The sequence below is a fragment of the Gallinula chloropus genome, assembly GCF_964237585.1.
Source record: "Gallinula chloropus genome assembly, chromosome: 1".
In the NCBI taxonomy this organism is placed as follows: Eukaryota; Metazoa; Chordata; class Aves; order Gruiformes; family Rallidae; genus Gallinula; species Gallinula chloropus.
Window position 1 is genome coordinate 5,099,883 of NC_140085.1, and position 25,269 is coordinate 5,125,151.

The following is a 25,269-nucleotide window of genomic DNA, read 5'->3' on the forward strand; positions in this document are numbered from 1 at the left end:
CTCTTGTATCAAAGGATAAACTTTAGGATTTTCATGGAGCCCAGTTTTCCTCTCACAGCAGACTGGAGTGTTGGTATCTGAGCATAAAGAAGTGTTTCATGTGCTTTGCTTCTGCTGCATGAGCCCACACCACCATTGCTTAGAACATCTTGATGGTATGCAAATAATAACAATAGTACAGAATGCCTTAATGCAAAGGATGGATGACATGAGTATCTTCCTGTGCTGTGTGCTAGAAGCTAAGTAGCAGTGCTTGTCCTAGGAAGTTACACATTTGAAATAGGCACCACAGAAGGAGGAAAAACATGCAGGAGAAGAAGTAAGTTAATCTAAGGGATGTGCCTGAGCCTCCTGTGCCCAGAATTCACTTCCGTGTCTCTGTCCAGTGGATGATGCTGCAGGTTAAGGTGCTGGGAAAGCAATTGAGAGAAAAAAATGGAAAGTGGCAGTGAAATTGTTCCAGGCATTAGGTGCTGCAGAGGAAAATAACTCCTGTGATACTCCAGGAGAATGGCATAACCAAAAAGTCATGCTGTTTAAACAGCAGAGCAGAGAGAGACATGTGAAGTAGGCTAATACATATCCTTGGAGACCTTTATAGAGAGCATAGTTAACGCTGTCACAACAGAAATACTACTCAGGCTGCAGCCCTTCTCTCTCTGGAGTAGACATCTCCTAATGAGCAGCTCTCTTTGGGCAAGGTGCATGGCACAGCGCTTTGTCATTTCCATTCCTCCATCTAAGACCTAACTGAGTCCTCCCAATCTGGCCTTTGTCTCCTGCGCTGCTTTCTATGCTTTGAGTTGATCTTTTGTTCTCCTTTTCTTCATGAAAGCTTCTCAAAACTAATTTCTCCTAGTGAGAATAGCTCAAGTTTCCATTTAGTGTATGCATACTGTGTTTTTAAGTGCCCAGACCAGATTCAGCTAAGTGCTTATTTTATTAAATACGATGACATACATGCTCAAATTTTGGCAGACAATGGTTCAGAGAGTTTAAAGTCATACACGGGTCACCTGGACTCCACCAGATACTGAGATTGGAAATTGGGCCATTTGAAAAATAGCCATTAGAAACATCAGCTCAGTTGCACTAAAAAGCAGTGGTTCCATTATACTGATGTGGATAAGCACTTTCATAGAGCATTCAGTGGTGTTGCTTGGGGTTTATTTGCTTTTGTTTGTGTCCAGTTTTGATTCAGAAGAGTGACAGTACATTTAGGTGACAAACCTGTGAAATAATTGAATTTAAATCTCAGAAAAAGGTGCAAACACATGTGGGTGCAAAAACTGTCAAGTTTGAATACCAGAGGTTGAAGCGTTTCATGTCATTGTGTAGAAGCATACTGGGGCTTTGTGTCTGTAGAAAAATACTATATTGGGAAGATGTGTTAACAAAGTGTATAAGTAGGTACAAATACAACAAAATTTCAAGTTTACTTTTTAGTCTACAATTCCTATTTGTGATTTGCTAAGGGCTGGGACCTCCCAACAAACTCTGACCATCCATGCCACAGCACGAAGCGTGAGAGAGCGGTGATCAGTCTGTCACAGGTTGGTCTCATTAAACCAATATACTCTGGTTAACTCCATCAGTGCTTTCATGTAATGAATGTATTTTGGGAGTCTGCTTGCAGTCTTTGATTGATGATTGTGTTCCCTTGTACAGATAAAGGTGGAACCAGTTGTTCCAGCTCCATCACCGGTTATTCCTCGGCTGACATTAAGAGTGGGTGCAGGCCAAGACAAGATGTAAGTACAAATAAATTCATCTGCAAGGTGTATGTTTGCCACAGCTCATCCTCTGTCTCTTGTGGTAGCTCCCCTTTCCAGTGGGAAATGCTTTTAAAATAGTGGCAAATGACGTTCATACAGCTATGACATCTTTTGACTGTCCTAATGAAAAATCAAGCAGAACACTTCCCAACACAAACTTTCTGGACATCTTGCCCTTTTTCTTCTACTCTCCAAGCAGGATCCATCATCTTCCATCCATCCTACGTTTCCCAGTCCATGACTTTCTAGGCCATGGATCACAAGACTCACATGTTGCCTCCAGGGACATTTAGTGAGGCATCCATAACAGGTGGTCATCCCTACAGCTAAGTTTCATAATGCTTTTCAGCTAACAGTTGAGTTATCCTTCAAAATGTAACAGTTGAAATTCCTTTATAGACATCTGTTTTTATTATAAGCACTGATGATTATTCATGAGTGTACCTAACGCATTTCAAATGTAGGTTTATTCACTCCCTAATTATTGGGTGCTGTTGTACAAATATACTTTGTACTGAATGAGTGTAAATAAGTTGGTCTCTAACCTAGAGATGATAGAGCATAAACAGGTGGCTGGAGAGGCTGGGGAAACTGTGCGTCACTAGGCTTTTTAGGCTGGTCCTGTTTTGTATGTGAAGGGTTTCTTTTAATCAGGTTTTGCATATTGTTTTTAACAGAACAGAGTAGACTTTCATGTCTGATGGTAAACACGAGCACCAAACAGTTATTTCCTTTCCATTCATCACATGAAATATTGCTGTCATAATTGTTTCTCTTGTATAGCCACGCTGAACTAAATCTCCCAATCACTAATGTGCATTACAAGCTAAATGGCATCTTTGATGATTATCCTCTTTTTCTGCACTGCCTTACTCCTCCTCAGTGGGTAACTGTGACTGGTCTGAAGTTGTTACTTCAGTCATTTCTTGGTTTCTATGTGACATGCCTTCCCCCAGATATCAGGGCCTTTTCCTGCTCTTCAACCATCTCTGCTTTCTTCTTCCTTTTGCAACATTTGAATGTGATCTATAATTTCTCTGTCTCATACTGTGGTACAAAAGCTCCTGCTCTCCCAGAACGGTTATCTGTCCTGCTGTGCAGATTTGTACACGCACATGTGGACAGGCTGCTCCTTCAGAGCCCAAAATCTGTTTTCCTGAAGGACCTATGGATACTTTTAAACTCCTCTTTTTCAAGGACAGTACAAGCATTTATATGGGGAAACCATAGTCATATTTTCAAGGCAGGACTTGTAATTTAGAAGTTCTGAAGCCATATTTTAGCACCAAAGAGTTGACTTAACTTCCCATCTTATCTAACCCCAGTTTTTCTCATACCCACACACATTTTGTGAAGGGATCTTCACAAAAAGCAGGGGATCTGCTTGGTACAGATCATATGAGTACATCATCGTCAGCCCTGCCAGCTTGTCAGGGATACCAACATCTTGGTTTATGATCTCATGGGAAGCTTGCTTCTATCCCACTTTCTTTTGTGGCACCCTGACCACCTTCTGAGGACCTCAGGTGCTGTGATCTAGGCAGAGCCTAGGAGTTTAAACCCTGACTCTGGAATGGGAGATACCTAAAGCTGACTTGGCTCAAAGCTTCTAGTCAAATTAGGGGAGAATCAAACACCAAGGCTGAGATCTTCAGGGGTCAGGGGGGGCCTGGGAGCAGCTGGTAGCAATGCTAAAAAGTGGTTGTGCAGCAGCTCTCTGCAGTCCCTGTACTGGGCCTTGGAGAACTCCATCTTCTCCACATGACACATCCTTGAGCTGGTTTTAGGCTATCCTGAAGGTTTGAGTCATTTATATTCCATCTCTATTTGCTTACTGGTTTCCACTTCTACTTTAAATACCTCCTCACTGCCTACAGTATGGGCACCCTAAAGTTGTCCCGTTGTAATGGATGTATCACCCAGTTGCACCTTCTGACTGGTGGAGCTTTGTAATAGATTTTAGGCTTTGTCATAGAAATTTGCCATTACACAGGTAAGTACAGTTTGTGCCACGTGGCTCTGGGAACCGTTCTGTGTTGTGTGTCAGTCTGGTGTGTGATGCAGCAGGGCTTGCAGTAGAACTGCCCTGCTCTAAATAACACTTCTGCTTTCATCCTCAGCAATTAATATTCAGCCTGAACTCCAAGCATATTTTAATTTTCATGTGTTGTGATCATTATGAAAAGGACTGTTGTGGCTCTGAGGCAAAGCATTACACAGCTCTGTGCCTGGCTTGGACCTCTGAAGTAATACCAGAAGTCTCTGTGACCTCTGTTTTTAAAAGTTATTAGTTGAAAAGACCATAGTAGGGTCATCAGCCTTTTAAGAAGCTCAAAACAGACAGAAGCAAAACCTTTTGTGACGTGTTATGGTAAGGGAAAGTTAAACTTATATTTCATTTGTGTTGGAAATGAAGTTCTAAATATCTGGTAATTAACATAGGGAAATGTTGTGTTTTAATTAGGTTGTCTCTGGAGTTTACTTATCATGGGATTGTTGGAGAATACCATGAATGGCCGTGGAAAAGTGTGAGAAAAGTTTTGGGGAATTCATAGAATCTGATGAGTGAAAACTAGATGGAGTAATCAGTTATCTCCATTTCCTCTCTTAGAGAGGAGAGCTGTTTGGCGGCTTTTGGAAGTGCTTAAGTACCTATGGAGAGTGGTTTGTTTGGGGGAATTTCATATAAAACATTGTCTTTAGTGGAAGTACTTAAGATCTTGTGAAGCTGCAAGTCTTACAGGTGCCTGCACAAAAAGTGTCAGGTTGATGGTGTTTGAAATGGAGATTAACATCACACCATAAACACAGCACAAGGGCAGCAACACAAGTTTACTCAAATAATGCAGCAGTGGTGAGGAAAATGCCTTTGTGGTGTAGTGAGCACTTTATTCCCTGTCGTTTTGCTTCTTGGCTCCTCAACATGGACCAACATCCAAAGCAGTGATGGCAGCAGTGGAGGAGTCTCCTTCTTTCCTGTTTCTGTGAGTAAGAGTACTTATTACTCCTGCATTCAAAGTGATACCTGCTTGCCCAACATGCAGATATTCTTACAGCACACATCAGTTCAAAAGAGACAGCTACTAATAATGTTAGGTTAACAGACATGAAGATGGAGAAGCCAATATTGGAAAAACTGTCCTACTTTAGGTTTTCTTGCAAGTGTTTTAACTGCACAGTAATGCAAGAAGAAAGCAGATTACAATCAGAGCATTTCCATCTTAGTTGTAAACAATTACAGCAATACTTGCATGGATGCCACATTAGAAGAAATTTACTGGATTCCATTCTAATGCAATTAGAGCTAATTTTGTTCTTTAAATGAATAAAAGGTCAGCTAGTAAATCTAGTTTATCTCAAGTCCAGGCTTCAATAAATTGTTTTATTTAATTTGTTGTAAAAGATCTTATCCTTAATGGGCCTAGGTCTTATTAGTTTGCTTGGGTTCTAAAATATTTATGACCACCTTTTTAGATATGATTTGAATGATATGTTGGAAGGGTTTTTCACTGTGGGATTTTTTTTTTACTCCAGTGTTATCAAGGTAGATTGCTAACTGAGTTAGTATAGGAAGGAACTGGAGATGCTATCTTTTTGAAAAACAAAACAAAAAAACACAGCCAGCATAGAATTTTAAATTTTAAATCAACTGCAAATGATGAGCAGAATTTAATACTTTTATTCAATTGCATCATGGTTTCTTTTTTGTCTAATTATTTTTCCTAAGCACAATCATTTTTCATACACATAAGCTTTTCCAAAGCAGACCTGTGATGAGGTGTTGACATTCCAGCTACTACCACAGTTCACGTAAACTTCAGCAAAAATATGTGCTGTAATTTTTGATACTTCAGATAAAGTTATTCTACATTTAAATACAGCTTTTAAGAAAAAACACATGGCTTCTGCCTAATGCCAGACCACAAAGCAGAGTACCACTCACTGGTTGCTGTTTCAATACTCCTGTGACTTAGAAGCAGGGAACCTGGAAAAGAAGACATGAGAAGAGGAAGGATGGGTATTTTAACAGTGTTTAACCTGTAAATGTGACCTGCCACTCTAATGAAGTCGCTTCTTATCTTACATATTTTTAAAATGAGTAGATAGGTGACCTTCTCCCCATGCCAAAAAAAAATGGCACATATGCTCAGGTGTGTATGGGTCTATAAAAATGTATATTAAATAACTCCTGGGTTGTAAAATAAAATCCTAAAAGGATTAAGGAATAAAAGGAGTTTGTTATCCACGTATTTAATTGACTCCATGGAAGCTTTTTACTGCTTTATCAGTCCAGGGCCTAAATTACGTTCTTTTGGAGGCTCTCTTCAGTGTGATACCCCTATGACAAAAGCCATCAGCATAGCTAGCTGATGTCTTTTGTAGGGAATCTGAAAGCCAAGTGGCATATATATAGACCAAATTACTTTGTGACTAGTGGATGTGACACTGTGTAGTATTGGTGACCCAGAAGCATACAAGAGGACTAAGAAGATAGGAGAACCTGTCCTGTTGCTTTCTGGTTTATTACACCAAGCTTCCATGATCATCCATCTAAGACCTTCTACCACAATAATGTGCTTTATAGCATGTGTTTCTGTGAGTTGGCAAAATATCATGTCTGAAAAAGTATAAGCCTGAAGGGAAATGGAGCTTGAGAAGATCTCCTCCTTGAAGTTACGGCCCTACCTGAAACACAGCTGGACTGTTGGGTGAGTTTATTTTCCATAAATGTACATCATTTGGGTCATCACTGTTACTTGCTCAAGAATTCATTAAGCGTAACCACAGTTGGCCAACAGAATTGCAGTAAACCAGTTCTTTATTCATACTGTTTGAAATTCTGTAAAACTTCATTACTTAATCTGCAGCATGCAGGGTGCCACCAAGATTATTATAAGGTAATGTTCTCCAAAAAACAGATACCTAAATAATGGATCTTCTGTCTGCAGGAAGCTTAATTTACATAAGAGTTGGGCTGCAAATTCTCCAGAGATTGAATTTTCTGGGGAAAACTACATGCTCACATCCACAATCAGACTTCCAAAAAGTAATGGCACCAAGGGAAGAGAGAAGAAGTTATTAGCAAATCCATCGATACACTTTTTACTGACCTGGTTGAAGACAAGAAGTTAGTCAAGGTGTTCTCCTAAGGTCACTGGGCATCTGTAGTTGCTCCTGTAACACGAACATGTATTTTTTGAAAATCGCCCAAATTTCCTGGGAGTTGTGAGAAGACCTAGCTAGATATCTAATAGCAAAGTCTAGAGCTAGACTAGCTAGATGTCTAATAGCAAAATCTAGAGCTACACTAGATAGATGTCTAATAGCAAAGTCTAGAGCTAGACTAGCCAGATGTCTAATAGCAAAATCTAGCTCTAGACTTTGCTATTAGCTTCAGTTAAACTAGAATTCTGCTCCTTGTAATTTCCAAGAATGCATCTTGTTTTTCAGTGTCATCTTTGGTGGCTATCCAGATTCCTTCCTATTTAATAGGGTTCTTCTTCTATGGATATATCAGACCACGTGAAGAAACTTTTCAACTTCAGGTACTATTTAGTGGAGAGCTACTCAGACTTTGATAATTTAGATTACTGGCTTCATAGTGGTTGCTCACAGTAGCTGAATAACGGGGTTCATTACCTTCCCTGTGTAGGCACATCCAAATTGTTTGCCTCTAGCCTTGGCACCCTACGTGTGGCTGGGGAGGAAAGGATTGACTTTTTATTGACTTGTCAAGCCCTAGGTTTGCATTACCGACCAAGGAGCTCATGACCCATTCCATTTATTTCACTGTTTTGTGGTGGGGAAACAGGTAAAGGAATCCTGGTGGAAGCCCCTCCTCCTGCACGTTTTGATGAATAAGAGCAGTGTTTGGAGCAGTTAAGGCACCGTGACCAAACCCCCCGAAAGACGTAATGCAAGCAGCATGGGGCTATTGTAGGACACAGCTGTGGGTGGTGTTGGTTACCCTGCGAGACGTTGCTTATTCAACAGAAAGCTCTGGAGGAGAACTTATTGTGCAATTAAATAGGAGGGAAAAAGTGATACTTTAGGGAGAAAAATGTAGAAGGGTAAACCACTGTTTGGGAAAATTAAACAATAGAGTCCAGGCAGCGAAAGTCTGTGTTTATTGCAGGACTAATGGATGTCCCAATTATTGTACAGTGTAGCACTTAGCAGAGAAAGGCAGTGTTAACTGTCCGTGTGTCAATCCAACTTTGGCTGCAAGATGGAAAAGAGCGTGCAGTGGGGAAATCATTTTTGATATGATCAATGGACCACCTGAGTGAGGAGGCAGAGTAATGAAAAATGATCTTGCTCCTCTCCCAGGCTGCAGAGGTGTGCTTAAGGAATTCCAGTGATCTTTACAGCTTTCATAAATCTCTGCTCACGTGTGTTTGTGTGTGTGTGTATATACATACCTGCATTTTTCTGTTCTGTAGTCTTATGGAGGACTGATTTTCAATGCCTTTTTAAATGCTGAATGTATTTTAATGAAGATATTGTCTCGGGTATGATTCATATCCCATTTGCAATTGTTCTTTTTTGAGTGGAACATATTGGCTCCGATCCTGCAGTAAAATCCCCATGTGTGGTCTTGTATCCATCCAAAAGTCTCTTTTACTTCAGTGGAGGTTCCCCAGCCTCTCCCTTGCTGCAGGATTGCAGCTCTCACACGAAAAAAAAAGAATAATAATCCAAAGAATACCATACCCCTTTTACCAAAACAAATAAATTATCATTTTTTGTTTATATTTCTAAAGGTTTTTTCTTCTTTGAATTATTTCAAACTTCAGAGGTAGTCCTTAGGTTTTTTCGCTTTCCCCCCTTCCTTTCTTGTTTTTTTTTTTAGTTACTGAAGCAACCCCAACTAATTATTCATCCTGTTTATGGTAGGTGACAAATGATTGTCATTTTGCTGTTGGCCACATTAGGTGATGACTCCAAAAGTCAATCCATAAAAAAGCTTCTGTGGTTAGAAAGCAAAACAATTTATTGTGAGATTGTTTGATTTTGGCACTTATTGCTCAAGACTGATAAAATTGTATACTGTATACCACAATTTAAATAAAAAAATCCTTCAGGCAGGTTTAGACACATAACCAAATCGCTTGTGTAAATGGGCTTGAGCAGCTGCCCTTAGAAAGCGCTACAGAAAATTCCTGTGAAAGATTAGAAAGGCAGATGGGTATTTATTTATTTAAAAATAGACTTTTTCTCCATAGAAGATAACTGCAAGAGAAAGGTACTTACTGATACTTGTCTTTGGCAGGGGTGCTTCTTTCTTATTATGCTTCTATTGAATTTTTTTAACTGAGTGAAGTATGTACACCCAAGGATTCACAATATAATTCAGCAGCTGGATTGAGACAAGAGAGCCACGGAGGAGTAGCCATCCGTAGACATGAAAGAAAAAAGATGGTCCTACCTGAATTTAGTAAAGTTGTCCTGTGAGCAATTTATCTGTAGTTGTACAGAGCCTCCAAGTTCAGGACCATCCGGTTTGCTTGGTTCTTACAAAAACATGTCTCAGTAACAAGCTGGAAATTATAGTTTTAGAGGTTTCTAAACCCATGCTTGCCTAATTTTCTGGTGGTTAGTAAAATTTCTATTCCACATTAGTTCCCACTATAGTTCCTACTAAAGACGGTAGATGTTGGTCTGGTGTATGGGCAAGCTTCTGGATGGTGCATCCCATAACATTTGCCAAGCAAATGACAATAAAGCACAGTTTGCAGGAAACACGTAAGAAAAAGGTTACAAAGAGCTCATTGGTGTATATGTTTTACCAGCTTCTGGTTTTGGTGTTGAGAGCTCAGGAGAAGGGGATGATGCCAGGTGGTTTTCACATCGAAGCTCTGAGTAGCTTGTTACTGATGATAAGAGAGAAAAGCAGGTGAAAGATACCAAGACACCACGCTAGCAGCCCAGTTTTGTTTTGTCAGGCTGGCAGTGAACCATCCAGAGATGTTAAGTCAGAACGGTGAGAAAGAATGGGAGGGAGATTTAGGAGTCATCAGCAGAAAGGTGTTTGTGGTTGTTGGGAGAAATACCCTGGTGTAACAGATACGAAGGGTGGAGGCCAAGGGCAGAACTCTGTTTCACTTAAAGTAATGGAAATATCAACAGTAGAAAACCTGTAATTCAACTTCAAGAGGTCAAATGTCCATGAACCAAAGGAGTTACCTAGAAATGACAGCTGGACTGAAGACCTAATGGATTCAGAAGGTTTGTTTTCTGCCTGTGGGAAGGGGTCACTTGTACCAAAGTGACTATATGGTGAATGGCATGACTGACTCCTTCCAAAAGGATGTTGGGCACAAGCATCGCACCTCTAGGAGAAAAGGACTGCTGGCAAAGAAGTCTTCAAGGCAAAAGACTGCAGAGGTTTAGTCGGGCTCAGCAGAGGTCAAACTGAATTAAATGTTGTGAAGGATATTGAGCAAATGGGAAAAGATGGGAAGAAGGGGATTTCTTCTGGGGGGCTAAGAAAGTGAAGACAGGGAGAAGACAAAGGATAGCATAGGTATGAGCCAAAAACAGAAGGAAAGTATTCTTTTCTGATCCAGTGTTCATTGTCACCTTTACTGAGAACTAGGATGAGATGTGTGACAGAAGTAGGTTCAAGACAGTGAAAATTACCGTAGGGAGCTGGGAAACAAGAGAGACACTTTTATGCACTGAAGTCAAGGAATGGGATAATCTTTCTCCCAAGTTCTAGAAGAACTGCATTGTTAATTTGCAGGCTCAGTGACAAGTAATTTGTAATACATTTCTTTTTGTTTTAAAATGCAATTTTTGTTAAAACTGTTTTTAATAAATAGTAGAATGAAGTGCTGAAGAAGGGAAGAAAGGGAAAGTGAGCTGGACACCCTGTGACAGCAGTGCACACAATTACAAAACAAATTTTGGAGGAAGAGCTGATTAAAGACTTGGAAGTAATGGAATAAAACATGAAACATAAGTGAGCCGTGTCAACAGTTTTGATACCAATCTTTCACAAAACAACCACATTTCTAGGTTAGCCTCATCCCATCGGTCATCCCTGCGAGAGATGTGGCTGGCAGTGGCTGATATTTTTACCATGCACCTTGGATATTTGTTTCTACCATCAATGCTGAGAGCAGCTCCTTCCACCTCCCACTGCAGAGTGGTTTCTTCTGGATGGGGGAAACAGTCACTGGGTGCAGGATCAAATCACTTCCCCTCCAAGGGAAAGTCTTGGCTGCAGTGGAAAAGAGGTGAGATATTCACACATACATAGCTGGAGTAGAGTTGACATCTGTCCTACCATTGGAAGAAGGAATGGTCTCTTCCAGATGAATAAAAGATGGCAAATTCAACCTGGATTTCAACAAAATGTTTAATACTGTCACACAGGACATGCGTCGTGAAGCTGGCAAAGATGGGATTAGAAGGTGGGCTGCTAGTAAGGAACTAGCTCAAAGGAAGATAGCTACTGAGAGTTGTAAGGGACCTTATCTAACCAGAGAGGAGATTACTAGGAAACATGCTCAGTGATGTATTTCAGTTCTGGTTTCATTTAATAATTACATTTAAAAATTTGACATAGGAGGAGGTAGAACACCGATGCTTTTTATTGGCAGTGTGGTTGAAGGACCATGTCAGTACAAATGAGGATCTGATGATTGACTGGAAAGAAATGGATCTACTTGAATAGAAGGGGAAAACAGTATTTTATTTGGTAAATGGAAAACTGTAGTAGAGGCTTTGCATTTGAAGTGTGCCAGTAGAAACGTCAGCCAGAGGTAAAATGCTGATCGGTACATGTATTGCTATGGTAGGTGCATTGAGTGTGACATTAGTTGATCACTGAATGATGGTGTGGCCAACATGATGAAAGTGTGACCATAGGATGCATTGCAAGAGGTGATTTTAGCAGATAATGGAAGTGTCCAGACCATCATACGAGAACCTGTTGATACTTCATCTGAAATGTTGTATTCCAATCTCAAAGGCAGCTTGTATTCAGGAAGGATGGATTGGGAAGAGCGGGTGCAGAGGAGGGCTTGGAGCACTGTTAGGAGGAGCATAGGGGAGTCTGTATTATGGTAGGAGAGCAACTTCGTGTGCTTAGTGTAGCGTGTGAAGAGAGGATTGCTGGCTACAGATACCTCAGGCAAGTAAACAGTTTGGAAGGAGAAAGCAATTTAAACTAAAGGACAATGTTGGCACAAAAACAAATGGGTCTTAATTGGCTATGAATGTAGGGTAGAAATTAGAAGAGGTTGCTATGCCACCATAACAGTGAGATCCTGGAACAAGCTAACAGTGGGGATAGAAAGATAATCAGTTTTCTAAGATGAAGCTCAATAAGCTTGTCAGTGGGATTAGGTGACATGATGCCTGTGAAGTCCCTAGACTCATTTGCCCAGGAAGGGATGTTTGCAGGGTTTTGCTGTACTGTTGACATGGAGAATGGGCCGCTGAGCACCATGTCCACCATCAAAGGTCAACACACTTATGTGGGAGTTGTTCCATTCGTATGAGTCCAAGCAGCATCCACAGAAATGGGTGATAGCTTGGAATAAGTGTTCAAAGTATCTCCTTGATAAAGAAGAATTTCTCTATCAAGAAATTATATCACTCATAATAATCCATGGGATAAATTGCCTGCAATTCTCCTTGATATTCTTCTTGAAATTCTTCTCTATCAAGGAGAATTGCAGGCAATTTATCCCATTCAAGTATTTATATTTTTTTTTAATTTCAAGTTTTAAGTACTGAAACTTTTTCTCTTGCATGATTGCCGGGGGCTCTGCTGGAGGTTTGGTTTTGGCATTGTGCAAACTCACGAGTCGGTCATAGCATGTATTTGCAGAGCTTGTATCTGCCAATACGACTTGTTTGCACGGAATAAAATATTCAGTGGGGCATAAGAGATAAAAACTAAGTTTTCCTTTCTAAAAGTAATATGGGAATTAGCCTACATTACAGAGCTTAAATTACACTGATTCTCCTCCAGGGTTGGAATAAAATTTTCAAAATCACCTCTAATCTGGGAAGGATCTAAACCATATGGAAATCTTCCTAATTCCCCTGGGTGGTTTTGACACTCTTACCCATATGTCTTAGAATATTTGGTTGGGGTTTTTTTTTCTGGTGCAGCAATCTCAGTTCCAGGTGTGAGATTTTTGAGTAATAAGATAGTTGCACCACTTAACTTTCTAGCACCAAGGAGCTTATATCAATAAAAGAGTATTGATGTTATTAGATAATAATATCACTCATAATAATAGTCCATGTGAGTTAAACTCATTTTAATTATGCCAGTGCAGTTGATGATGTCCTTATCCTATGTACAAAAAGCCCCTTCGGCTCCTGTTTCTTGCTTGAAAATGGGTCATGGGTTCAGAAAATAATCAGGACTTTTCAAACGTTGTTTTTCCTTTGGGCAGAGAAACAGCTTCTCTGGAGCTCTGCCTCTGAGGAAGATTGCTGTGATTTTTCACTAGACCTTTTGAGGCACTGATACAGCATTTTTTTGGAGCTCATCACCCGTAGCAATCATTCAGCCCTGTGGCTCATATCCTACTTTTGAAAAGCCATTTCCTTTCGGTGCACATGTCTTTCCCCTGTGTTTATATGAAGCAGTCAATGGGGCTTTCAGCCGTAAGGATCAGAATGAAATCAAATAAATTACTTCCAAAGATAGGAAACCATTTCACACCTTGGAGCCTCATTTTGCGCCAGATGTAGCGTGTTACAGCTCATGCCAGTTAGAGATGATTATAAACCAACTGACCTGTCACGACATTTAAAATCTTGGTAGAATTTGCTCTTTGCCTGGAAGCCAACACTTCGTTTTCATCCTGTTTGAGTTTGGATCTGTAGCTGTGAACGGGGTGATTGCCCTGGAGTAATGATGAAAATGGGTTTTCGTTCACTCTGCTGTGATGAGGAGGTGTATCCATACATGCATTCAATTATAAATGCACCAAGGTTCTGTGGGAAATACAGTTCCTGCTAGCATTTTAAAATAAATCCAAAGTGACTTTAGGTTGGACACAAGCAGATAATGCCATGTTTACATTAATTCCAGTGTTTTTTAAAGGGAGTGGTAACCTTTAGTTATAAATTACAGAGGCTCCTATTACCACATCTATTCCAAGGGTTTTCTCACACCCCTTCATTCTGGAGGAACTATTTTGATTCAAAAACAACTTTAATTGGCTTTTTATCTTTCAGTGTAGAAGTGGTTGTGATATATCATCAGGCAGGCAGCCTGCAGAGAAGCCTAATTCTTGTCTCGGGCCTCTGAGTGTATTGGTTGTGGTTGATGGTCGTTTGTATTTGATTACCTCAAAAAGTATTAATCTAGCCTCAGTTTTAGAGGTTTTGGATTGGGGGGTGTGGAAGGATATGAAATTTTGTCTTGGCAAGTATTGTACTTGCAAGCTTTTAATATGCAAGTGCTGATTTTGGAAGGGTTTGTGAAAAGCACATCCAGGAAAGAAGAGAACGACACATGAGTGGTGATGTGTAGTTTAAATCCTAGCAGGGACCTAGGTGCTGGGAGGATCGAAGCTTTGCTGTAGTGGGTACCGCCTACTTGCAGTGTGCTCTGTGGCTCACTTTTCCTGTCTATGAAATAGATCTCATAAATCTTGTCATCATTTACATAGTGTTTTGATATCAGGTTTCTCTCCAAGTCTGAAGTAACATTAATTATTAGTCGTGGGACTGCTATTTCCCTTTGATTTCTCCCCACCTCCGTATTGCCGTGTATGCAGCCCCTTCTTCAGGATGGAGGACAGGCTAAACCACCCTCGCTGAGATTACTCCATCACCTCTAATGGTGTAGCACAAAGCCAATCATTTCTCCACTCTGGAGTCTAAAGTCTCTGAACTTTATTAGCCTAAGGGAGTGGTAGGCCCAAGCGTGCTCCGAAATGCTGATCTCCTGTTCTGATAACTGAGCTCTAAAATCAAGATAAACAAGCTGCCCTATATACTGAACATGCCTTAATTGCATACTTCAAGCAAACCAGCCAATCAATGAGTGTGGGTTGCCCGCTAATGAATATTTGTAGTTTTGGAAGATTTCATATGTGACGTTCCTTGTAGCATCTGCAGTTACTAGCAGGCTGGCTTCGAAGACTCTGTTTGGGAGGAGAACCTGGCTTTATCTAGACCAAGAAACTATGTAATTTAATTTCATATGTTAGCTGGGCATGGTCACTCTTATTCAAATTATATTAGCTAATGCTTCTTTAAAACTGTTTACACTCTGTGCAAAGTTGTGTTTAAGATCCTATTAGCTAATATGTTTCCTAGTCTGGACTTGGGGAGGGTTGACTCCCTGAAGAACTCATAGCAGGACTTTGTTTACTTGGAGGGAGTAGAAGAGGGAGGTGAGGAATGAAGGGGTAATGATGTTTGAAACCATCCACATGACTTTTTCTGTCTGTCCCTCTCCTTGCTTTTATCACTAAGATTTTTTTCTCTTTTACTGAGAAGTGGCTCTCGAGTCATGACAGTAACTTTGGAAACCATGGGAGTATTGGTACCAACCAGTCTTGGGCATTCAGCATTGGGAGCCAGGGATGTCTGTGTGAGCATTGGAGGAGGAAGGCACAGAAGAAACATCTGAGTGGGGGTGGCCAGTCCGTCAGGAACCCCAGGGAGCCACGCACTAAGGCTGTCATTGAACCAGAAACACATCATGGCCATTCAAGAGAAAACGTTCTTGGAGAGAGACAACAGTGGCTTTCAGATGTACCCCACTAACAGGGGAAAGAGGCTGGATTTGATGTATAGATTGCTCGTAGGATGGCCTGATAATAGGACTTCCTTCCTTCTGCAAGTCACAGACAACATAAATTAGGAGTCCTGTACTTTGACTCACAGTCTGGCACGTTACTGACATATAAAGAGCCTGAACACCCAGATTACTTACCTGAAACAATCACTAAGACATCAAGTGGTGTGAATACCTTCAGTGTTACTGATGGAAAATCATCCAATGCCTTTTAGATTCTGCTCCACTCTACATTTCTAAACTTCCTTGGTTTTGGTTTTCTTCCCCTAGTCACTCATAGGAGTGACCCATAGGAATCTCAAGAGGTAGATGTGATGCTACATACGGCAGGTGGGGCAGGGGTACCAAAGCAATTGCTGTTTCCTTTAACTGTCTGTTTTTACTGTAGCTTGCCATAGTTCTGATTTAGCAGTTCTGATTTTCTTAGGAGAAAAAACACCGTTATCTCAACCAGGCATTAAATACTGTATAATTCCAAGCCTTTCTCAAATGATGGCTTGTATTATTGACTTGAAATGCAGACAATGTCTCCAGCCGTAGCAATGCTGCCTTTTGAGTATCATAAGAGCTGTAAACCCTAAAGTTGAATGTAAAATTCCCATTCACAATGGAGATGGACTTTCCCAGTTTTTTGGAGTTGTTGCAGTTAGATTTTCATCATGGTTTTCCTACCAATGTCTCCACTTGTTCTTTCTTAAGATATCCTCGTCTCTGGAATGCCTAACCTTTCTTTAAATCACCTTCGTCCTACAGTTCATCACAATTCAACTGCACTCCCACAGTTACCATTCACATATAAATAAGTTTGTTAAATGATTTACCAAAATGTGGTAAAGCAAATAGACCTATCGTGTGTTTTGTTTGAGGTTTGGTTTGGTTTGTTTCCTATAACATTCTTTTCCTTCTCCTTACGTTTCTAATCTGGTGACTTAAAATAAGGGCATTTTCTGCCTTGCCTGTTAAATTGCATGCACATCAATAACACTGTGTATCAACATTCATTAATAAACGCTGGGTCCTCTATGTATCCCCCCTTCCTGAGCAAGATTATTCTATACTGTGTATTTACTAGAGCTACATCCTGTCTACTTCAGCTACTCGAGTAAGTAGCAATATTTTAAATGTTGAGTATATAGTGTGCGTCATTTATTTGTCCTGACCAGATCCACTGCTGATTTCATAAACATTTGGGGAAAGAAATACCAAACTAGCAAATATTTGGAGAACCCCCTAATGTAGGATCTTAAGAGGACGATATTGTCTCTCAGTTTGAAGATTAAAATCAGTGCTGTTCACAGCTGATTAACTTTCCTTTCTAATATTTCCCACAGATTGAACTAATGTAATAAAACTTAACGAAACAAGGTTTAGTAAAGCCACAGAGAATATTTATATGACAGTGAGCTATAGAGTGGTTCAGGCAGTCCTGGCGTTCACATTGTAATGGCTCTGTGCTTTATGCTGTCCAGTGAATGGGTGTAGCAACAACAGCAGTTCTTGTGTTGGTTGAAACCACCTCTCTGGTAACTCAAAGGCGATGTGAATTAGCTGCAGTATATTTTCTTTATGTCTAGATGGTGGTTGATCATGGCTTTCTTTCCTATCAACTCTTAGTGATTCACATTTTTGCTCCTACAGAGTCATCAGCAAAGTGGTGCCAGCTCCAGAGGCCAAACCTTCTACTCCTGTGAGCCGACCCAAAACACCTCCACCTGTGCCCTCACCCGTACCAGCTCCGGTTCATGTCACCCCTCCTCCAGCTCCAGCCCCTCCTCCTCCACAGGCTACCGTCTCACCCGTCCTGATCCCACCGCCCTCTCCAGCCATCTCTGCAGCAGGAGGTTCCAAAGCTCCGGTTAGGAGTGTGGTGACCGAGACCGTCAGTACTTACGTGGTAGGTAACACATGCTGCCACGCTTTGGTGACATTCATCTCTGGAATTGTTGGGCTGTTGGGTGACTCATCATCTCAAACTGATGGCACCTGGCCTTGTGATGTCGCTGCCTGTTAAGCTACTCTTTATCCAACCTTCCTTCAATGTACTTGTTTCGAGGGGTTAATAAGTTAATTACAACACTGTGTTCCCAGTTCAGTGTTTAAGTTTGTTCTAATGAGTCCCATTATATCTCACTTGGTATTTTCTGCTAACTGAGGGAGAGGACTTAATTTTGGAGGTGGAGATTTTTTATAGATGATTTCATAAGTGCTGAATTGAAACCTCAAATGTCAAACTCACCATAGATTTTGCTGTCAGTCAGGTGAAGTACAAAACCCTCACACGACATCAAGAATTCGACTTAGCCCTCATTTGAAGTGTGCAGAGTCTGCTAATCCCTTTTCCAGTTTCCTCAGCATACAGAAATTGCAAATGTTTGTGCATCTCAGAAAATCTGTAGATAGTTCATTAGTTCACAGTTCATTAGTCTGTTCGACATGGGCTCTGAACTTGGCCTCTCTTTTGTAGCATTAAGACTCAGCCATTCTTTTACTAGAGTCTCCCATCTGACATGCTGTAGAAATTTTATTCTGAGAAGAACACAGACATACCTGGACATACTGTTCCCAAGGGCATGTAGCAGTAGGACGAGGGGTGATGGTTTTAAACTCGAAAAGGGGAGATTTAGGTTGGATATTAGGAAAAGGTTCTTCACTATGAGAATGGTAGATCACTGACACAGGTTGCCCAGAGAAGTGGTGGAGGCCCCATCCCTGGAGATGTTCAAGGTCAGGCTTGATGGGGCTCTGATCAACCTGATCTGGTGAAGATGTCCCTGCTCACTGCAGTGGATTGGACTAGATGGCTTTTAAACGTCCCTTCCAACCTAATGCATTCTGTGATTCTATGATTCTACCTCTGGGCAGGAGTAGCATTGCCCTGCTGATGCTTTAGATTGAGTGTGAAATGGAACTTATAATCATTTCTGGCCACCGAAAAGCAGCAGATACCATTAACAACAGTAGCAGTGGTGTTACCCTCCCTGTCCTGGCTATGCTCCAGCTTGGTTGGTGACACCTTGCTTATCTGTAGTGGGTTGCAGTTTAAAAATCTCACCATTTAAAACAGCCAAAGCTTGCTTTTGGTACACAGTTTCCTGTGCTTTCATCGCAACATATGTGTGATATTTCTCCTTTTTTTTTAATTCCTGGTTTTATAACGATTCCTAGCGTAAGTCTACCCTGCTGTTTCGAATGGAAAAGGTGCTCTTTGCTGCTGGACTGAAGCTGTTGTATCATGTTACTGGTCTCTATTTAAACAGCTGCTACATTTCACTCCAGAGTTGGTTACAGCGCTAGATGACAGCACGTAGGCTGTGCCTATCTTCAGAGTGTAGGAGACACATCCTCCTCACCTTCTATATCATGGGTGTAACTGCAGCATCACACTGACGTATTACAGTAGTGCCTGGAAGCCTGGGAATTCACTCTGAGAGAGAACCTTTTCCAAAATCCTATACTACACCCAGTTTTCTTCAATAAACGTTAAAAGCAAGTGACTTAGAAGCTTAGCTTAAAGAAGCAAAACCTAGAGCTTTTCCTAGGTACTTCCAGTGGTAACTGTCCAGCTGTAAAGGTGAGTGATAGAGCAACTTGGGTGGGCATCTGGCCTCCAGCTGGGGTGAAACCACCACACACTCTGAGCACCTTAAGGAGAATTCAGAGGACTCGTAGGCTCCAGGTTATTTCTTTCTCTTACGACATTATAGTTAAAACCAGGATTTTACTGCATTAGGAGGACCAAACTCTACGCAAGGAGAGACTCCTGATGTGAGACCTTTATAAGTCAAAAAGCTTGAGAGAGATGGGGGAAGAAGGGAATAATTAATAACTATTAGCCCCTTGTATGAAGGGAATCCAGGACACAGAATGATGAAATGGCTTTCCCCAGGTCACACAGGGAAGCTGAGAGATAAGATTGGAGCCAGGGTGACAGAGGTGTGCAACTCCCTACTGCAGGGGCGGACAGGGGGTGATCTTAGAGTTTAAAAAAAATAATAGATGTGGTGTGGGATCTCCCTGAAGGATAGCATCTTAACAAGTGTACTCTGATCATTAACTCTCAGTGGCTGGGACCAAAATAGCATTCAGCAATCACATACTGTCCCTCCTTCCACGACCCTTGGCTCATTGAGGAATGAGAAGTTAGGCAATATTTTCAACCTCCTCATTCAGCAGCCCAAGTTCTTGTTTAATGATCAGGCAGAGGATGCAGTGATTATAGACTGCCCCATCCCTCTCCAGCCTCTAAAACCTGAGACAGGTATTCTGCCAACAAACATCCCCCCTGAAAAAAAATAAAAAAGTGGGAAAGTTAGCAGATCTGTCTTCTGATGGGACAGCACCAGGCAGCACTGCCTACCCCGGCACTGTCTGTGCCTCAAACAGGCAGCAGCCAGCCTGCAGTACCTGGGTACTGGAGGATGGTGCAGGTGCAGCCAGGTTGCTCAAGCAAGTTGTAAAGGGCTGTAGCTGTCAGCCTGACAGCCTCAGCATTGATTCTACAGCACCATGGCACAGCACCTCCTCCTTCCCCAGCAGGACTGCCACACAGAAATGACAATGGACAGCTTCACGCCAAGTGGGACAGTTTACCTGTGGAGCAGATGCTTCTTTACCAACTTAAAATGACTTTGCAGAAAGAGTCTAGCACAGGGCCACTGAGATGATGGAGTGGAACATCTTCCCTGTGAGGACAGGCTGAGGAAGCTGGGTCTCTTGGAGGAGACTGAGGGGTGACCTCATCAGTGTCTATAAATACAGAAAGGGTGAGTGCAGGAGGATGGAGCCAGGCTCTTCTCAGTGATGCCCAGCGATAGGACAAGGGGCAATGGGTGCAAGCTGGAGCAGAGGAAGTTCCATGTGAACATAAGGAGGAACTTTTTCCCTGTGAGAGTGACGGAGCCCTGGGACAGACTGCCCAGAGAGATTGTGGAGTCTCTTTCTCTGGAGACATTCAAACCGCCTGGATGTGTGCCTGTGTGACCTAATCTACGTGATCCTGCTCTGGCAGGGGGGTTGGACTAGATGATCTTTCGAGGTCCCTTCCAACCCCTAACTTTCTGTGAGTCTGTGAGATGTGAGATTAGATGCATAGATAGGAACGATTTTTGTGATCAATCAGCTTTGAAATCCAGTTCATTGTGTGACGTTTCCTGCTCCATTCTGCTGTTGAGGATTGCACCCTGCTTAATATCCCTGGGCTTTGTTATCTTCTAGTTTTAAATCACCAAACAAAAAATTCAGGGCTTTAAGAGGAGTCAGTCAAGAGTGATGTGTTGGTTGCAGCTCTGGTACATTCCTATTGATTTTTCGAGAAGTGGTGTAGGATGTACAGACCACCGTGTAGTGGCTTTTGGGGTTTTTTTTCTAAGAGCATTTGGAGCTTTTCATCTCCTAGGTTTTAGTATCATTTTTGTAAGCTGTGTGAATTGCAAAAAGTTAGCGCCTTAGATACACATAAATTGCAGTAATGCACAAAAGCTGAGAACAAACCAGTTGATGTTTTTGTTGAGATTCAGCGATAATGTGCAAATCTTCGTAAAGGAATGATGAAATCAGGGTAATACCCCCAGACATTTTGTACTTTGTACTGTTAATTGAGCTTCAGATGGGTTTGTTGGGGTTGGGTTTTTTTAATGTTTATATCCTACCAGAACCATTATTTGTGTTTTTAAGTTTCAAGTGGTTTCTTTAGCAGTTCTTTGGCTTTAAAAAAGAAAAGAAAATCATAAAGCTCCCAATATGATAAATCCAGTAAGCAGCTGCCTGATACTGTAAATGATCTGCCTCTCTTGTTTCCTTTACCCTTTAGTAAATTGTACTGTGACATAAATGTCATAAGGGGAATGGAAAGTTACTCAGTAACAACTTTTTTTATATCCTGATCTTATCAGCTCGTTGAAGTTGAAGGCTTTGGCTAATAAGTAATACGGCAACATACACACATGGCGCTGTATGTTTTACATGCATATGAGACTGTTATCTTACACAGGAGCCTGTCGTGGCTCCTTCTCACCATTAATGGGGTAGAACTTAAAAAGTCACGATAGTAGAGACAGAGGGAATTGTGTCCTTTAGCCCTGGCCTGTGTGTAAGTCGGGTGGTATAACTGGCTTTGCTGGTTTACAGGACAATACACCGAAATGCATGCTTTTCTCTTCGTGTACAGTATAGGAAAATGATTTAAATGATTTAAAACACAATGGGGAGCGCTCGTGATCGGAGAATTCATAAATAGCAGCGGTGACCGCTGAATGGCTTAGTCACATAAGTAAACCCCTCTTTTTTTCTTCATTTTTTTTTTAAAAAAGAAGTGAATTTTGCTGCCTGCTCAGCCCTGAAAACCAACTAAACTTTCCTTTCCTTTCCACCAGATCCGAGACGAGTGGGGTAACCAGATCTGGATCTGTCCTGGCTGTAACAAGCCAGATGATGGCAGTCCAATGATAGGTTGTGATGACTGCGACGATTGGTATCACTGGTAAGTTGCTCTCATCCATCCTGTTCTGCCATTCCCTGGCAGATTGGGGCTATATTATTATATTCTATTTTCTTAATGGTTCATGACGCTGGGAACGTTTAAATGCCTTTACCATGTCCGGTGTAATAATCTGGAAGATATTTTTATCTCTGTTTCCCTGGGATTTGAAGAAGCAGATTTTAAGCTGTGAAGGAGAGTTAGTTTTTTAATTAACGGGCACTGGTGATAACAGTTGTTTTTACAACTACTGGGAAATATTGCTGATTCTGGTAATTTTGTGAGAACTACAGGATTATGAGCATAGTGTATACAGATAGACATTTCAAATTAAGAAGCATTGTATGAACAGTAATATAAATGTCAGCTCTTATAAAAGAGTTGGAGGGAATTAATCACTTTTTAGGCTTTTTCTTAAACAGCTACATAAAATCATAAGGGTTTTTTTGCAGATGTGTTAAAGAAGCATTTGAAATTATTTTAAATCTAGCCTATTATACCTGAAAGTGCACCCATATTTTCTATTAAAGTTTCATTTCTTGTCTGAGTGTCCTTCCAATCTACTTTTTTTTTTCCCTCTCATTTCAAAGCCAAGGGGTTTTTTTTTTAGATTTCTGTTCGATCGTTATATTCATTAAGATAATTATATTATAATTGCTACATTAATTTGAAGGCCAGATCATGTCTCCCACTGAAAAATTTCATTTCTTTGGCTGAGAAACAACAGTAATGATACTCTGCTGAGACGGTGACGGTGTTTTCCTGTCCCTCGCAGGCCTTGCGTCGGGATTACCACTGCACCCCCAGAAGAGATACAATGGTTCTGCTCCAAGTGTGCCAACAAAAAGAAGGATAAAAAACACAAGAAGAGGAAGCACAGGGCACACTGAAGACTTTGCAGTGGACTGAAGTCGTGCCGGCGCCGCGGCGCCTTTTGCTCCGACTCCTTTACGGGAGGAGGGGGGGGTGGTCCAGCCTGCTCGTATCTCACCCTCTGTCACCGACTGTTAGGGTTATGGCTCTGGAGTGAATCAGGAGGCGAGGAGATGCTCTCTGTCAGGGGCCGTTGTGTTTCACAGACCATCCGAGCCCAGGGGGTTGGATTTTGGTACACTCTGATCCTGTCTTTCCGCCTACCTACCGAGGGAAATTTGCACACAGCGGTATGAAGACTTTGGTAGTTCATGGTACCGCTCCTGTGGCTCGGCAGCAACAATGATGAATGTTGTAAATACAAATACCTGTTCCATTCTCTCTCAATTTGTTATTGATCCCTCCTGAACCTTTGCAGTAAGGCGCTGAGAGGAGGAGAAAATGTAAACTGCCGTTAAGTTGTAAACTGAGGAGACCTTCTGGAATGATTTCTGTAGTCTGGATGCAGTTCAGCCTCTACTCCTGCTGAGCCAGATAATCATAACGTGGAAATAAAAAGTGGCTGGTACATATTTTTGTGACAAGAATATATGAAGCTTTTTTCCTTGATTTTTAGTACTAACATAAAATAAACACGTGCAAGCTTTTGTGATATATCTTCTATTTTTTAAAAAGAAAAAAAAAACAAAAAAAGGTTTCTATTGTGTCCATTTTTTTTTCTTCCATGAGAATTTATTTCAGTGGACCTGTAATATATTTTATTCTTTGCTCTTCTTTTTTTTGTTTTGTTTTTTTTTTTTAAGCCTCCATCAACTTACCTTTTCGTCGCTTGTACATTTCATTGGTGTGTAAAAACACTTCCCATGATAAGATTTTCACACCTGTAAATACCCAATATTTATAAAGTATTTTCTTTTTCTTTTTTAATTATTTTTTTTTTTTTAGGCATGAAGATTTTTATTTTCATTTGCCTGAGAATACAAACCTAGCAGCTATTAAAAGCCGGTGCGACGTACACCTGTCCTTACGGCTTTAAGGGAGTGCGCCCAGGAGGAGTCGGCCAGCACTGTAATTAGCCCTCAATTCAGGTACTTAAACATGTGGTAACTTTTTAAGAAGTGAGTAATCCTATTGCCTTCAAGGAGCCTGTTCCCACACTTGGTTATACATGTGCTTAAATGCCTTCTGAATTGAGAGCTTAGGCCAGGGGACTGCACTTTTAATGGTAGCTACAGCGTGGTAATCTGTAGCTGGAACTGAGCTTTTTTGCTCTTTTTCTTTTTTTTTTTTGCTTCTTTTTTGCTTTTTTTTGTAATAAAAAGTGGCATTGAGTTTGCAAAATCGGTCGGGCTCCTGTTTAGATGGAGGAGATGCAGCATGGTGTCACCCAGATGTGTTACTCTGCATTGTGTATCCCCTTGGGAAGACCAATAAAGTGAATACGAGTTGTGTTCCCCATTGAAAATGGGGTGGGGGTGGGGGTAGAATTGCAGAGTGGGGTGGGGAAAAAAAGTCAGTATTAGATATTATAGTCCAACGGGTCTCAGAGCTAAATAAAATATAAGAATACATCTAGGGGGGGAGAAAAAAAATTACATATTTTGTTTCTGAAGGAGTTTTAGACTTCATTGGTTCATTTGGGGATATTTCTACTTTAAACTGTACAGTGAGAAACATCTGATGTCTGACAGTATGGCCCTTTAACCTGTTGCACAGACACTGAGTTATTTTTTTAAATGCATCCAAATTGTTATTAATGAGAAGGAATTAGTCATGTTTTTAAAAGTACCGGTCTAGTTAGGGAAATGAGGCTTTGCTGATAGAACTGTTAAATTGCAAATCAGTAGAGATACGGACGAAATTGGTTTATTAAAAGTGCACTGTTACCTTCTTTGTTCAATGCCACCTCATTTATATTCCGTCCCTGCTAATTACCAGTCAAGAAAGTTCTTGGGTTTGATTTTTTTTTTCATTTGACTTCATTTCGAATCGTTGGATGTTGCAAACCTGATTCTTGATTTTATTTTTAACACGTGTAATGTACAGACATACAAAAATGCAGAGTCTTTGGTCATTTCTGGTTGCAATAATAAAGAACTAGCTTTTGGTAAGTTGTTTATCCAGTTCCTCCTCCCCTCTGTTAATCAGAACTTCTCACATTCAGTGGACTGAATAATTCAGGATGCCGTGGGAGGGCTGAACTTTGCCATTTCGATGGCCTGTTTGGCTATTTCCATGCATGCTTGTGCCTTGCTGACACTGGGTTGGTTTCCTACCCCGGGTTTTATGATTTTATAAATGACCCCTGTGGCAATAAAACCAAAGCATCATTTTCAGGAGGCTTGTGTGGCTGATGGGATTAG

The 25,269-nt window shown here is 41.0% G+C and overlaps 1 protein-coding gene across 2 annotated transcripts in view; it reads left to right on the top strand.

The window, feature by feature from the left end:
• Nucleotides 1-23,629, top strand: part of TAF3 (TATA-box binding protein associated factor 3) — a gene marked incomplete at its 5' end in the record, with an annotated part of 123,269 nt that extends 99,640 nt beyond the window's left edge. The window contains 5 exons of one of the 2 annotated variants that reach the window (XM_084270122.1): nt 1,476-1,553; nt 1,669-1,751; nt 17,197-17,452; nt 21,930-22,036; nt 22,809-23,628. In XM_084270122.1, the coding sequence (XP_084126248.1) occupies nt 1,476-1,553; nt 1,669-1,751; nt 17,197-17,452; nt 21,930-22,036; nt 22,809-22,923 (639 nt within the window). In that variant the 3' untranslated portion in view covers nt 22,924-23,628. Of the gene's footprint in view, nt 1-1,475; nt 1,554-1,668; nt 1,752-17,196; nt 17,453-21,929; nt 22,037-22,808 lie in introns of both variants that reach the window. The other variant, XM_084270123.1, reaches the window with a different exon arrangement.
• Between the last annotated feature and the right edge of the window lie 1,640 nt (nt 23,630-25,269).